This window comes from Triplophysa rosa, linkage group LG4 (assembly GCF_024868665.1).
Source record: "Triplophysa rosa linkage group LG4, Trosa_1v2, whole genome shotgun sequence".
Classification (NCBI taxonomy): Eukaryota; Metazoa; Chordata; class Actinopteri; order Cypriniformes; family Nemacheilidae; genus Triplophysa; species Triplophysa rosa.
This window is the reverse complement of record NC_079893.1, coordinates 18,838,239-18,855,393: the sequence shown is the minus strand read 5'-3', so window position 1 is coordinate 18,855,393 and position 17,155 is coordinate 18,838,239. Positions and strand designations below refer to the sequence as shown.

At 38.4% G+C, this 17,155-nt stretch overlaps 1 protein-coding gene across 3 annotated transcripts in view; it reads right to left on the bottom strand.

The window, feature by feature from the left end:
- Nucleotides 1-17,155, bottom strand: part of dhrsx (dehydrogenase/reductase (SDR family) X-linked) — a 53,515-nt gene that overhangs the window by 35,049 nt on the left and 1,311 nt on the right. Inside the window, exons 2-4 of one of the 3 annotated variants that reach the window (XM_057330629.1) lie at nucleotides 12,900-13,132; nucleotides 11,984-12,091; nucleotides 9,575-9,640 (exon numbers count right to left, since the gene is read on the bottom strand). In XM_057330629.1, coding sequence (XP_057186612.1) covers nucleotides 9,575-9,640; nucleotides 11,984-12,091; nucleotides 12,900-13,002 — 277 coding nt within the window. In that variant the 5' untranslated portion in view covers nucleotides 13,003-13,132. Of the gene's footprint in view, nucleotides 1-9,574; nucleotides 9,644-11,983; nucleotides 12,092-12,899; nucleotides 13,133-17,155 lie in introns of all 3 variants that reach the window. The other 2 variants (XM_057330628.1, XM_057330630.1) reach the window with 2 other exon arrangements.

Below are 17,155 nucleotides of genomic sequence, written 5' to 3'. Positions count from 1 at the left end.
GTAATCGCCAGAGGCAAGCCTCCGTTTCACCTCCTCAGCATCCATTTTCGCATCTTTCTCGCGCTAATCGGAACGCATCACATGACCGCTCATTTACCGCGCAAGCCCGAGCCCGTGTAAAATGATACAAATTAAGCCCGAACTGACCAAACCCGTCGGGTTCGGGCAAAGATCTTCAGCTCTAACCAGCGGTACTAAGGCTTTTAGCAGATATACTTACAAATATCTATGGAGATACTTTCCAGCAGAGAGACGTTGGAGAGAAAGATCATCTAAAAATCACCCCCGAGGATGCGTTGATTCGGATCAGTACGTGAGTAACATACTAACATACCAAGATATGTTGTTGTAATATTAGCTGTGTGACGGAGCAGTTTTGAGCGTCATTGTTTATCTGGAACCGCTTTAATATTGTAGTCGTCCAGATGCTTGAGAGAGCGTTGGAGCGGAAACTGGAGAGCGAGCGAGAGCACGTTTTACTCTTTTAGTCAATGATGAATAAACTTTCAGTTAATCCGCGGGTCACATGCGTTCCGCACCGGAGAGCACGATCCGTACGGATCACGGATCATCCCGCGATCCGTTTCACCACGATACCGCAGTGGAAAGGAAGAGGAAACGCGCGTTGTAGAGTTGTTTGTCCATTTAGGGCTGCTGTACAAAACAGGCGGCGAATTCAATGTATGTAGGACCGCTCTGTATGTAGATATAAATAGCTTATTCTAAGGTATTACAAACATAATGGTTCATTACCTAAGGTCTTTATATACCTCTGAAGAAATAGTTTTGTATATTATATTGTATTTCTGTCAATAGATCCTCTTAAAAATGCCGTATTGTTTCTTTAATTTCTAGTAAAACAAACCCCATTCTGTACCCTTAACGCTTAATGAAGCCACCCTGATCCTGAAGGTGTCCTCATTTCTGAGATGCACTGTAATAAACATCACCACTCCCATAAGGTTTATAGCCTGGTTGATTGAAATTGGTAGTATGGATGGAATGGCCTATCCTCCCCTTATAGTGCTCTTGAGCTGAATGCTATCAATCCATGAGATCAGCAGAGAATAAAAATAATGAAGGGAAGGAGTGAGTGAAAAGACGAGGGGGTGGATGAGAAAAACAGGTGCCAGGAGCAGAGATTTGGTTGGCAGTCGAGGCGCATGGATGTGGTACATAATAGAACCTCACCGCAGGAGATGATGTAATTATCACACCAACATAGAAAAATATTGTCTGTCTGGCCCTCCCATTACAATTACATACTACTTCAATGGTTACTCGGAAGCGAAGATCTTATACCAATAATAAAATGTGTAACTGAGTATCAGTTTCTTTCAGCTCTTTGGCACAGAATCAACCTTTCTACTGCCGAGTACTCAACCGCATAATTAAACTAATTATAGTTACACAATTACTGCAATTACCCACTACATTACACTAATCGTCCAACGCTACCCCCGGTTGGAGTGTGCACTGGCATTGTGACCGGCAACCCTTCATTATGAAGCTTCTTATTCGTCCCCAAATAATAAAGCATTCTTGGACAACTCATCCAGACCAAAGGTCTAGTTTCATTTGTGACTTTAGGATGCTGAAGTGTTAAAATGTAGCGTTTGGATGAATTTAATGGGGAGCTCACTGTTGTTGGGATGAGTTGCATCGGGCCGAGTAATTTGGACTGAAGACACAGTTGATGGTCTACAAGAGTTTCAGTGATCGCTTCCTAAATGAGAACAACAAGAGAGAGCACAGCGGTTCTAGCTGTAACAGAGAGTACGAATGGATTATTGCATAACTTAATTAAACTATCAGGGGAAAATGTTCTTTATATAAAACCTCAGACTTTTATGAAACCGGGTAATAACTATAGCCCTACCAAGTCATAAAATGTCCATTTTTACTACATACCGTTGCCTAGTTTCATGAGAGTGCTGTAAAAATCATTGACTCTCCCAGTTTCACCCATCACACAAATTAAATGACCTGAATTTATGATACTTGGCTCCTCTCAGCGGTCAAGGAGTATTAAACAGAGAGTCACCACTCTTCTTGTTTATTATCCTCTGTGGTGACATTGTGTATCGTGACTCATAGAATAGATATGACAGTTTTGAGGTACCTTAACCATGAGTGTTAGCCTGTGCATGTCTATGTGGGATATAACAGGACATAGTGAACTCATCTCTGCATTGGCAATATACTCTGTGTGGCCAAAAGACACATTTTGATGCTACTGCACACACATTCTAGAAACGCAACAGTTTAGGAGGGTCCTTTACTGGTCAGCTTTTACAATACCTCTGTGTGCAAAGCAAGGTCCATAATGAAATGATTTACTGAACCTGGCGTGGGTGATCAGGGCTGGCCTGCACAAAGCCTAGATCTGAAACAGACCCAATATGGAGAGGGACCTCTTCTGTTCCAATACCCTTATGCACAAAGCAAGGTCCATAAAAAATATTTATTGAGTCTGGTGTGGAAGAGCTTGACCGTCAAAGGACGAACACCTCTCATGCTTCTGTCTGAGCAAATCCTCACAGCAATAATAATGGCAACATGTGACAACAAGAAAGCCTTCCAAGAAATGTGTAAGTAAAAGGTCCAGTGTATGAAATTCAGCAGCATCTAGTGGTGAGGTTTGGAATTGCAACCAGTGACTCACTCCAACCCTCCCTTTCAAAGCACTACGGTGGCTGACAGAACTAAGATGTCGCCACATTTTCGCTTCTTTGCTGAAGGAGATAACGTAGTTACAAACCACGTTCTGTATAAAATTTTGTCTGTTTACAGCTACTGTAGAAACCCGCGGTGTATGTACTAGGGCTGTGCACGATTAATCGCGATTACCAATAAATCATACTGAAATCGAGCTGGCTCGATTATGCAAGGCATCGATAATTTTTTTATGCGTATCTTGTCCGTGAAGCACTGCTCTGGGATCAGTAGGAAATGCTGCTCGATCTAAAAGCAGTGCGAGTTTGAGTCGCTTATAACGTGCATTTAAAAAAGCAACACCCGTCAAACATGCTCATTATAAATATACTTTATTGTCATGAAAATACCTGAGGAGGCTTGAGGAGCAGTGATAAAAACATGTCCTTAGGCATTTCCTAGAAGTACGTGTTATGGTCTTCTTCTGCAGTGCGTATTTGGAGTTTCTGCATGAGAGCGCCCTCTGGGTTTCGGGTGCAGCAGCATTTTAAAGTACTTCACTCACAAGCTGTGCATAAATCACGTGATACACAGTATATTTCGGTTAATCGTGCATAGCCCTAGTATGTACATAGAAATAGTTCATTCTGAGGTAAGAAAAAAATAACGCTTCATTATGTAAGGTCTTTATACACCTCTGAAGACATAGTTATGTATATTATATTGCATTTCTGTCAATAGATCCTTCAAAAAATTACACATTGAACCTTTAAAGGAACAGAATCAAATTATTAATGCTCATCTTCATGCCATCACAGATGTTAATGAATTCCTCTTCGAGAAAATAAAGATTTTTTAAATACCCCATCCCCTTAGGTCTATTTAACGCAAGACAACCCACAATGTTAATTGTTTTGTGAAACCTATTTTGCTTTAGAAAACATTATTCATCCACATTATGATCAATATTTCATAATGCTTTCTGAATCATTAACATTTAGATTCTTTCTTTGCATTAAACAGACTTTTATTCGACAGTTATTTGAATATTTTTTAGAAAAATCTTTGTAAGTACAAGTAACAAGTAAATCACATGTGACATTGGCATCTGGGATGGTATGGGGGGAGTGAGTAAGAAGAATTTTCATTATATCTGCAAACTATTCCTTTAAGCTTCAATAAAAACAAAACCATTGTCTTTTAATACCAGTTTAAATTAGATGTTTACATAAGGTTTATATAATGTACTGCCACACATTGTTTTCTCTCATTCTGATGGCCCTATTTTCCATCAAAATGCAAATTACCAGAACACACAATGCATGTGCTAAATACCTTTAATGTTTTCCAAACACTACAAACCTTGCGCTGTTAAATTTCCTGGTTCACACTCTGTACAACCAAACCCATAATGTAGTTCAAACAGGGTTTTAAAGCCACTGCCATTCAGACATTCTGAAACTGCAGTGTTTCCATTTAGTTTCCTTTTGTATTTCCTTCTGTTTATAGCAGTGTTAAAACTTGTCCGAACATTAACTCTTGTTGTTTTTGAATGTTTAATCCGTGGCAAATTTTTCTGAGTATTTGTCTGTTGGTATGCCCTGTAGGTGGGGCTTAAGCCTATATATACAGGCCTCCAAACTAATTGTTCTCAGGCTGTTGTTTAATTGTTCAGTGCTGTATTACTTGCCTTGGCCACTATGGTTAGCCGAATTAGCACATTGTTGCTGTTTTGTTTCTTTTTGTACAGTTTTTATTTATTTTTGTCTCCTACACTGTAAATATTTTTCCACCCACCAATAAAGCACCATTTTTGGTGGATTTTGCATCACCTCTTGTGCAGCCCATCATTGCCTTCATTCATTCTTACCGAATGGCCATCTTACAAGCAATTTCTTGAATTTTGTTGTATGTTCATTTTATTAAGTAAACAATTTGTTGAATGGGTCCTGTAGTTTTGACACATTTAAACAAACCATATGGTACATTGACATCTAGCGGTTGAGCTTGGTATCGGAGTCTAAATTCAAAATATTGGAGAGGCAAGTTTAGCCAAGTAACGGTTCTTGTCGGTTTCTTTTTATTTTCAGAAATAATCTGCAGGCACTTTATTGTTTGTGAATGTGTACCGGAAGTTAAGTTGGGGTCACAAAAGTGCACATGCGTGGTAACGTTTGTTTATGTTGTTAAGATGAAACCGTCTATAGTAGGAACGAAATCAGAGCTGTGTAGTTCTTAAAATATCTTTTGTGTTTAACAGAACAAATGAATTTATACAGGTTTGAAACAAATTGAGGGTGAGTAAATGATGACAGAGAATATTTGGGTGAACTAGCCCTTTAAACTCTTCAAACCTGGCTCCCCAGTCATGTACCTCATGAGAGTTTTGCTTAACTAAATTGCTTAATTATACAACAACCTAAAAAACTCCAGAAGCAATTGTCTGGGTAGTGGGGGCTAAATACTTTCAATGCCTTTTGGGTTTGACAGAGCACAGCTACAGTATTATGATGTTCTCACAACTTCACAGAAAAACTATCACCTCAAGTTTCTGTAAGTGTATCCTGTGTCTGTCATTCCAGACATTCTCATAGTCCTTGCTGTGGGCTGTTCTGGCATGATTGATTATTGGCATGACTCTCAGAGCTCTGCTGGACATTGAGGCCGGCAGATGTTCAGTTCTGATTAAGAATCCAAGCGGCAGTAATGAGCAGAAGAGCATGCGGAGCTCTTATCTGCTGCTTCTTGATGCTGCTGGAACAACAGGTTTGCTTGAACAGGTGAATACATCACTGAATCAGGAGATGCAGTGGAATACAGAATATACCCTGGTTGCTTCCTAATTTGCTCTTATAAATTTAGGTTTGGCTTGGATGTGCCAAAGAATGTTGCAATGAGATACTTTTGACACCAGTGGTAAAATGCCAGCTGGAGGACACGGTGATTGGCATACTGCCATCTTCAAGTACCAACAAAGATATTTCCCCCTCCTCCATCATCAAAAAGCTGCCAGAAAATCAGACACGCACTTCTGTGAGACGACTGATAGAGAAGGAGAGGGAGAAAACAATTTCTGTGTAAGTGACAGCTCTGGCTGGGTCGTTTATCACTTGGTTCGGTGTCCAACAGGTCTGAAATGTGGGCGGAGGATGCAAATTCGGGCAGTAAATCTTAGAAGGGATGATAAGATTTATCTCTCTGTATCGAGACAGGATGTGAGGGAATAGATCAATACAGAACAGAGATAAAGAGGAGAACAGACCTGGCTTTCCTTGGTGATGTCATAATTGAATATGACATCAGCAAATTGAATGAGACCGTAAAATTAATTTACGCTTTATTTAAATTTGATGCTTTATTAACACAAAATAAGATTTAACATATAGAGACAGGACATGCTATCAATACATACACCAAATCCTGCTTCAAATGCTCTTTATGCCACACCTGCCAAACACCTAACTGTGCAACGATGACAAGCATATTTAAAGCCAATAAAAAAGTGTGTAGACACCACTTTATTTGACACCAGGCAGATGTATGAACACCCTGTTCTGTTTACACACGGATGTCTGCAATTTCAGTTTTTACATCTTGTAAACAACTGTTGTGAACCTTCAACACACAGTGTGTGTTTTCGTGCATATGTTGGGGCGTCTGTCTAATTACATCAGACGGTGGGGTGCTGTCACCCCTGAGACAATCTCTTAAGCAATCAGTTTACCAAACACTGACTCCGCTGGTGAGGATCCAGAAGGTTCTGTGTAGGTTCTGACTGTGCTGACGTCTGTTGCTCACATCAGCTGCCAGCTGGACTTTCAACAGGTGCCAGACTATGACAATAAACTCTCACTGTGTTCATACGGATTTTATAGAGAATTTGGAACAACTTACATAAGATGCCATTTTTGGGCATCATAAACCATCCATCTGGAAATGACAGAATATATTACAGGAAATCATTAATGAACAACTTATTATTTGGTTTTATAAAGTTCGGCTCATAGGTTATAGGTTTCTTAATTATGTTACTTCTTCAAACATCTATGACCTTTTGTGATGGTGCAAAAGGGCTTAAAGGGATAGTTCACCTAAAAATGAAAATTCTGTCATTCATTCTACTCACCCTCAGGTTGTTCCAAACCCGTATACAGTAAATGTCTCTGTTCTGCAGACCCCAACAGGAAGATATTTGTAGGAATGTCAGCAACCAAAAAGATCTCACCCACCTTTTACTGCCATAGTAGGGAAAATAAATACTATGGGGGTCAATGGGGGTTGACATCTGTTTGGTTACTGACATTCTTCCAAATATCTTCCAAATATCACTTTTGAAGCACACTGGTAAACATACAAAAGTGTCAGCCTTTAAAAAGGGTCTGATTTCAGTTCTCACTGAATATACATACAGTAAATATCTTAAAAATTTGAATATCTTTTAGGAAGCAACAACAAAAAAAATGAATGCTACACATTTCAGAGATTTTGTAAAAGGTATTTATGCTTATAAGAAACTGGGTACATGCAATGAGCACAACCGCTTATTTAAAAAAGGCTGTGCAACTTTATGTTTACTTTGTTTATTCAGAACAGTAACACGTTCTTTTGAGTTTGTTGCTTTCACCCAAAAAGCAAGGACTTCCAAAATCCACTGGAAATAGTATACATACAGTACAGGCACTTTTGGCATACTATTTCAATGCACCATGATTAAGAATGCACTAATCCTAATCCTTCAAACTATTTAGGACAGACATTATGTGATTTGGGATACAGCCTCTATGCGTAAAGCAGAGGAAGAAACAGGCAAACGGCTATTCAGTAGCCACATAGTCTATATCACAATTCCCACATTGCACGGCCAAACGACTTCAGAAAATCCCAAGAACCCATGTCATTATGGCAGGCTCCATGACCACATCTAACATCTGACACAGACACTTTCTGAAAAACAAAACCATTATAATAAGCCACAATCGGCCCCCATCAGTCACACGTCGTGCCACAGACCCGGAGTCGCGGCAGCTGCAGTGAGGAGACAGGCTGAGTATGGGTGGAAAACAGCCTTGGGAACATAGCTGTCCGCCCATCCGGAGTGACTGAATCCATAACGCATTGACAGGGTGTATTGCCGCCTGCCACGGCTCTGCTCTGCACGTCTGCCTTGTGCTGTCAGGGCACGATAGAGGAGAGGGGATCAGTGTGGGACGAGTGTGTCTGCCAGCAGAGCTCTGCCCTGAATCAGTCACTCAGCACTATCTATCTGAGACGGACACAATCTCTGGAGCCTCTCTGGAGTAAAGGGTCAGCGTGACCCCGTGATGAGCTCGGCCGGTGCCATTTTGGGTGGCTCAGTTCAATTGAGCTTGGGCACATTCAAATCAAGCCATCAAAACTCAATTCCTATAATACTCTATTCACTGTGATCAGTGATCCTGTAATCAATTTCTTGTAATGTGGAACAGGAACATTTAAAGCCTCTGAGGTGTATTTCCTATTGTAACAAAAAATGGGCCATAACCTATTATTAGAGCTGCAGCTGCTTTTGAGTTTTTGAGTTTGAGTTGGCAGCTGCAGGTGGTATTAGGCAAGGGGGATTTTTATTCAAGACATCATGCGATTGGAGAAAATCTGTGCAGTGCAAGATGAGATTACTGAAGACATTTTAAACGTGTGTTAAAAGCAAATATTGTCAACGTATAGGAGAACTTTCACATTTAGCTCATAGACATGTACTTAAAGCTTCGAAACTCCAATTGTGATTTCATGGGGTCATTATCTCAATCCAATTTAGTTTAGTTCAAGCCAGCTACTGTCCTAATGAACATCGGCACGTATCATAGTGAAGCGTCTGTTGACGTAATATGTTCCCAGAACTTTTAGTCAACAACATAATTACTTAAATTAAACTGCCTAGCATTAAGTTTGACTGCTATGACCTCACAAAAGGCTTTTTAATGCAGCATCATTTAGACATATTACTCGCTTTTAGCAATAACCAGCCACATTTAGAATGTCCGATACACAGGAACATTAAAAATTGCACACTGTAAAGCGAAATCCTGACACTATTATAATGAAATGTCTTATCTTTGTCAGCTCAGTCTATCTAGTGTTCCTCCCCTCTGTTAAAGTGGATGTGATGTCTAACCCTCATTAGGTGATTTTAGCCGAGTAATGAGCGATCGTGTGTCATTATTACACTGGCTTAGAAAAGTACAGTGATGGATCACGCTGTGTGCAAAGCTTCACACAAACACGCACACAAGACAGCCTTTGCTTGCGCTCAACGCCAGCAGACTCATTTCATTTCTTGTTAACACGTCCAACATTATTGTTTTTTCCCTTCTGAACCAAGTCGATTCCACGATTTCAAAACTGCTATTTAAGGTTATGGCTTTAGATAACTGACCCCAGAACAGAGAAGACAGCCTCCCTCCAGTGAATTATTTCTCAACTTCAATAGGGCAATGATGAAAGCTAGGAGTGAAAAATGATGGGTTTGTTCACGCCAGGCGGTTGAAAATCTGACGGGGGAGGGGTGGATACCGCAGGGAAGCGAGCATGCCTTCATCCAAACTGCAGCTACCAATATCACATCTGCATTACAATGAGGTGATGGTGCTACGGAGAACATTATCATCAAACATCTCTCTCTGGTTTTCATCTGCCTGCTCTTATAGGCTGTTCCAGCAGATGACATCGGTTCGGGCATGGGGAGACAAATTACGTGCCTGTTCCACTGCAAGTGGTAACAGGTCATAATTGAGTAAATCATCACCTCAAGGAGGCTGTAAAGCTTAGGGTCAGCAAACTCAGGAAGGGTCAGGAACTCAGCTGACTGAGGTTTTATTGCAACACAGCAGACCAGCGAAAACTAACAAGCCCTTCAGAATGATTTCATTTGCAAGATTTTTACCTTTGCTTTGACTAAACTCTTCTTGAATCTTCTTTACTACTGACAGACCCTCATCCTCTTCATTCCCTGCTAAGGAAAGAAAGAAAAAAAAACAGGAAAGCAGGGTGTTAAATATACTAATTATCACATTCTCATCACATCAATCAATGAGATGAAACAGCATTTGTAGGATTTAAATTGATGAACCAACGAAAACACAATACTTTTTTTGTTAGACGATACCTACAAGGATAAGCATAGCCTTATGAATCGGAGTTATATTATAGTTATTATCAATCAAATGTTGCAAATTAAAAACCTAACAAATTGTTTTGTTTTTCAATGCTTGTTTTTTTTCAGATGCTTATAAAAATACGTTTTTTTAAGCAGGGCCAGTGCTATGCAGATTTAGCGCATGTTTAACACTGGAACAATCATGCCAGCAGGGAAAAAAGATGTTCTGTAGATGTAAAGCATGTAGCATAGGGTTCAGTAGTAGCTGCCATTACACAAAACTTTCACCATGATCATTTTTACAAAACAATAAGCAGTCAATGCATACAACACCAGGGCCGGTGCTAGTGGAGTGAAAGGTGGTGACAATTCTAGGGCCCCCACTGCCCAGGGGCCTCACAAAATCCAACAGTTGTACTATAAAGTTACCTGTTTTGTAAATAGTTTTAATACATGAATTGTACACATGAGATTTTAACAAAATCCACAAAAGCATGCAATTTGGCGGAAAAAAAATCTAAACAATTGTGATTCCCCCTCCCCAAAAATGGTTAATGGTTTAGTCTGAAGGTCCGACACCTAGCTTGTGAACAAAACCAATCAGAGTTGAGGCGGCAGGCAGCTCAAGAAGTTATAGAGCTAGAGAATGAGCGACTGAAAATGTCGCGGCAAAAATCCGAAATGTAAAAAAAAAGAAGAAAGGAACTCAGAGAATTGCTGTATCCCAGTCTATGAACACGTTCCTTAAAAGGTAGGGCTCTATAATTCCAGCGATGTGGAACGGGTAAAACAGGGGTATCCAGGGGTAAAAACATAATAAGCGGATGTGTAACTACATGCGTGATGCTCACGGAGTTGTCAGTGTCTGCGCCTAACTATATAAAGACGTAAACACATGAGCATCTCCGAGCTGCTCTGATACTTCACACTTTTCCTTTGAGAAAAGCTACTCGCTGAAACTCAAAGGTCTTTGCAGCGGCCCTCCAAAATAAAAGTTTAAAAAACAGTAGTACACTTGTAGCATAAACTGTATTAGTTACTATTAGTATACTGTAGTATATCACAGTGATCTAGAATTCTAGTATTCTATATATATAATAGAAAAAAGTGGAATTTAAACAGGGCTCTGCACGATTTATTTTGTGGGGCTTTTGAATAGATACATATATTGGCTTTATTTAATTATATATTATGCAATACCATATTATTTTCATCAAACATTAAGACTTTAGAAACATAAGTGGTCTTTTTATTTATTTACATGACTGCATTCTTTTCGAATTTTAATGTTAACTTCAGTTATTTGATAACAGACTGATTGAAAAGACTATTATTAAAGTACTGCTGGTCATTTTTACATCTGTTTTATTTATTATTATGTAATAATATATTGTCTTTTATTATTCTTTTATTAGTTTGTTAAAAGTATTCATGCATTTATTTAAGACAATGTTTCATAAGTTCATATAACATTTATAAACATTTAACTTTTAAAAAAGGGTTTACAATAACATTACCATCTTCTGTAAGATGTAAATAGACTACGTCAAAGTGATATGATATAAAACAAAAATATTGCCCACATCAATATTTTTTCAGGGGGCCCAGAATTCTCTAGCTACAGCCCTGTATAACTCCCTGAGGTTGTGGGAATTAGTGAGGTGAGGATTAACCATTACGACCTGCTGTCCTGCATTTTATTAAACATGTGAAGAAAGTTACTCCTGCATAAAGACTTGTTTAATAGTTTACCCAAATATGAAAATTTTATCTGGTTCTTGAGGGTCTCGTAACAAACATGCATATAACAACTAGTCACGAGACATGCAAGAACTAATAAAATGAAACATTATCAACAGGCTGCCATATGTGAATTTATCAAACCAATTTGCGTGCATCATTTGATACATAAGATCAAAATAAAACTCTCGCAACATATGGACATATTATAAGACATATTACCCCACTTGAGAAATTATGATTTCTTCAATGATTGATGCATGTGCTTCTTGCCATGTTGACCCCCAAATAAGAAAACATGATGGCACTTTAATAAAACATGGTTTCTTGGATAGCATGAGGGTGAGTAATTTCTAAGAAAAGTTTCATTTGGTTTCATCTGGGTGAACAATTAAGTCATAAGTGGAGCGGTGTTGGTTCACTGATCTGAAATCAGCAGTAGAGATGATACTATACCAATGACCACATGCATGCGCAGGCTGACCAGATGTCTTGAAATCTCATATCCCATTCCTCGGGTTCCTCCTGTCACTATGGCAACCTTTCCATTCTGCTTGGGCAGATCTAAGCAAGAAAGGAAACCAGAAAATTTTGAAAATAATATACATTACTAACAATGGCAGGGGGAAAAATCTTGTTTTACCCTGAGATGTTTAAGGCACATTTTAATATGATCTTGAATGTGTAAAGGTATAAAGCCGGATCATTAAATGCAGAAAATGCTTTTGCCATATTACACCAATATACTGAGAACAACATAACTGGTGTATTTTATATTAATAAAAAATATAGTCAATGTATCCACTGATGTTCTACAGCCAAACCAATTACTCAAGCAGGGATTTTACAAGCACTAAGCAATGTTCAAGGTAAAAGTTCAATCAATGTTGAATCTTGCTAAATGGACTGCATTGTGTTGTTCTAAAAACATCATTAATGATACTTTTAAATAATCCCGTATAGCCTCAAAAGCTTGAAATATTTGTGGATGTGGATGGATTTAGGTCTAAATCCTGGTGCTTTGCCCTGGAACAAGATTGCCCATTAACAAAGATTTTAAATTTAAAAATTGTCTAATATTTACAAAAACACAACTGTAGAAACGTGACTAGAAAATTCTTGGTAAAAGGGCATCACATACTGTACCAACACAGAAAGCAATCATTTATAGGACAAACACTGACACGTTTAACTTAGTCAATTAACGTTGCAGAAAAAAAATGTACGACTGTACACACTTCTCACAACAGCTAACGTTAAGTTTAACATTCCCAAACTCCACCTGCCAGCTGATAACTAACTGGTAAACGTTTGACAGCTGTTTAATAAGACGACAAAGCACTACACATACTCAAAAATAAAATCCTCTAACCTGGCAATGTGAACGATTCGTTGAAAAGCTGATATATGAGAACTTTCACGCCATCAAGGTAGAGTCTGATGAAGCCAAGTATAAAGTGCAGAAACCGCCACATGTCTGAAGATGAGAGCGTGTGTCTCAGTGTTTACGCTCCGTGCTGAAGCACAGTAGGAAGAGTTCCGCTGTTCTAACTAAAGTTCCGCTTTCTACAGCAGGCGTCAAAGATTTACTTTAGAGGAGAGAAACTGCCAGGGAAAAAAACAAGAGCGAAAGTAAAACATACTCTCTTTGGGCCTCAACAGTTTGTGCAAACAGTGTGCTTAAAATTCAAATATTTCAGACCAGTCACCTTATTAAAAAAGCATTCATCTTTTCCCTATAATTAAATTTTGCATTTAAATGTGTCATACTAAAGCTGATTGATATTACTCTCTAAATACTGTAATGCAAGTTTTAAAAGAAGGCTTTTGAGCACATTAGCCTCAAACCCCTTTATTCCCATAAATCAATTCAGTTATGTTTTCATTTTTATCCATTATTCTCTAAATCAATTATGCTAGGGCCATTCCACCAAACTTGGGCCATATTTCTGTCCCAGGCAATGAAAAAGCATGAATACTAATTTAAAATCTAAAACATCACTAAAAAACCTAGAACACCAAAAATATACTGTTGTTATTTGTCCTTAATCACTATCACTGCCATAAAATATTTTATTTTACCATAAAATGATTAAAATCCTTTGAAAATTGTATGATTTTATTTAATAGAGGCCAAGCCCCATAGGGGCTATGGCCACTACTGTTTCTGTTTCTGTTGTTATTCTTCTTCTTCCCCAATGGGAGTCTAAGGCAGCCCTATGAACCGTATGTAGGAAAATGATGAAACGTGGCACACTCGTAGTGGTGGTCCTGAACAGTCATGTGACCTAGTATGGGGTCTCTAGCACTCACTCTATAGCGCCACCAGCAGTTCAAAAATTAACTTTTCAAACGACTGTGACTTTTGAACCCATTGATCTACAGAAATTCTACTCAGCACATGCATGCACTCGTCATGCTCATCGCATTCCATTTGTTACATTGAGACTCCGCCTATAACAGTAGCGGCCATCTTGAAAAGTACCGTTTTGCGTTTTTTCATTTCTAGTCCTAGAAATTGAGATTGATTGTTATAAAAATTGGGTCAGATGATCTTTGGACTGAGCCACACATAAATGACCCAACAGAATTGTATGACCTACTGGTCAAAACAAAGGTTATGATGTTCTGAAGTTAATCATGTCGACCCAAAAATGGATCTGATTCTGTATCTTGGCCATTCTTTGATCTATCATTGACTTCATTGACACCTTGGACTGGGGATCCGTGTCAAATTTGGGAACAAGCCACCTATGGGTCACTATTTTTGCTCTTAACTTTTGAAATGTTTGTCAGAAAATCGAGATCTCAACTTGAATTTTGTCATAAATCGTAGTATCTTTTGAACTGTATATATCTGCACCAAATTTGGTGCTCGCCATTGAATTACAGTCCGTGATGTTTCAAGACAGCGACATCTAGTGTTCATGAAATATGACGCTTTTTATATAATTGCTCATAACTCTTGAACACTTTGTCTTAAATTCGTTTTCTGACATTATTTCTCCTGGTCCATGCCGATTCCATTGATGCCTCATTTGTCATTTTCTAACATTCGGTTCCTAACTTATTGCAAAGCATATGAAAAACATTTGTTTTTTGCTGCTTATTTGACAAAAGTGGTCTATCTTTTCAAAGCTCCACTCGTATGATCTTTGGACCGAGCCGTACAGAAAGGTCTGAACTGATTTTTTTATTGAGGCAATTTCTTGAGAAAAAAAGTTGACTATGCCTGTGACATTGTCTCTTTCTCATATTAAAGTATTCTGACCGTATGTAAAGTGTTGTGCATTACTGCCCTTGTGGCGCCTTGGGGGGCTTGGACACGTATCGCTGCTTGCAGCTATATTTTAATTAATTATTATTATTTGTGTGTGACTTCATATATCCCTTTTTCAAATATTTTATTAGAAATTCAATGCACATTTTAGTTTTGCCCCTCTTAGTCCATGTTAAACTTGAAAAAAAAACAGTTACATGATATTGATCTATAAACATTTTGAATAGTAAAATGTGTCTGTTGCTATATTCAGTGTTGTTAAAAAGAAAAAAAAATATTTTGAACCGGTACAAAATGGATTGATCTGCTAAATTTTTTCATCGCCATTTCCTTCACTGGCCTTTAACTAATGTTTCTCTAAATGGCAATACTTTGTTTTGAATTGGGTTAGGGCTTTTCAAACTATTTCTTTAACACTTCACTTACAATTTTATTTTACTGTTACTAATGCATACGTATTGTTTTATTTATTCATTCATTATTTTAACCATGACTGATCATAATCACCTTAATGTCATAGACAGTTAATGCTTCACCCAAGAATTTTTCTTATGGCCACATTACCATAAGTTATATCCATTTTAATATAGTGAATGACCAAATACCATAGAAGTTAGCTTCAAACATGTTACATTTGAGTTTGTTAGTGCACATTTTGTGGTTTATCTGTGCAGGTCAATGCACAAAAAAATCTGAAAAGATACTTGGCTATCCTTCTTTAATTACGGGAGTTAGACAACACAAGACATCAATTAAGCCCCTCTCCAACTGTCAGTCTGCTGCAAGCTTCATTTTCTGAATGAACCGCGTATACTTTTCAACATTCACACTTTTTCTACATTCTAATCAATAGAAAACAAAAGTACTAAAGCAAAATCATTCGCAACTTCTGGTTCATGCAGACTTTAAAGGCTGAATACAAAGCATTTGCTACATAAGAAATCAGTTTATGCAGAATGTCAGATTAATGGTTTACTCTGTATTCACACATGCATGTTTTTTTTCTAATGGGAACACACAGATATTGTACTGTCATTCAACATGGGATGTGTGCCATGAAAACTCTTCAAGAGACAGAAACGCAAACCCGGGCTCAGCTTTAGTGCAATGACAGCAGGATGCTGAGATTCCTTAATGTTTGACTAGTACTGTGTAAACAGTCATTTTCAATTGAAAGTGCTCCCAGGCCTTCTAAAACAATTGGTCTGAGAAGGAGATGCTGAATGTGGGGGATTGTGGAAACTGAACGCCAGGGAATTTGCTGAGAGTTTTGACCTATCACCTGTCACTTACATTTTATGAGAATCCAGGATAAATGGGATCACCTTAAGTCAAATGGGCTTTTCTACACCAGCACCACAAATTTGTCTCTACAGGTCATGTCACAACACCATGTCAGTGTGACCTGAGGGTCTTCTGCTGTACCGTCTGTCTTATCATTCAGCATGTTGTTTTATCTTTTCCGGGGCAGGGTGCCTTCTATGAGCATCTACAAGCACTGACCTGAATCCCTACTCACAGTCCTTCGTTCCTAAGCCTCTGGACAAACATTCACTCGTGCATAAACTTGATCTGTGTCGTCCACTTCCTGAAGAGGCAGGATTGCAAAACAGCTGTTGTATTTCCCCTAAAGTTTGTTTGTAACTACAGACTCCTTGTCACAATGTATTCAGAACAACAGCATTTAACCTGGGAGCTCAATTCCTTCCCCCATCTCACTGTATTGCTTCTTATTCTCTCTCACTCTCTGTGTAGCTTGTATGTTCCTATACTTCATGAAAAAAATCTTTAATTATTTGCATGTTATACATGATGGCATTCTAGTTATAAGCTTAATATGAATCTGGTCGTTTATAATGTTTGTATGCAACCTGAATGCATTTAAACAATTCCACATTCTGTTCTGTTACTTGCACAAAAACATCACACACAAACTATAACTATATTGGCCTATGTCCAATACTTTTATGTTTTATGTTATTAGTTTGTTTGACTGTAGAATAATAGCATTTCTAACTAAGCTTCATTACAACAGGCAGTACGAAATCTGGGTTAACTACACCAATCTGTCCTCTATTCGTCCTTCATTTAAAAATGCAAACGCATCTTTGCGTTTCGTATATAATGGTTTGTAATAATGCTACTGATATTGATCCAAGGCTTCTTTATCAAGCTCACGCTAAGGTAGCTCCGGTTTGAGGGCAATTTGGCAGTTTGGACGCGCGCATCCGATGCGCTATGGCTGATGCTTGAAATTCCTCTCACGTTCAGAGCGGAGTATTTAATCGGTGAGTCACAAAGCTCGTGGCGTGAAATTTTTGTGACAGAAGAAATAGAGAAATCTATAC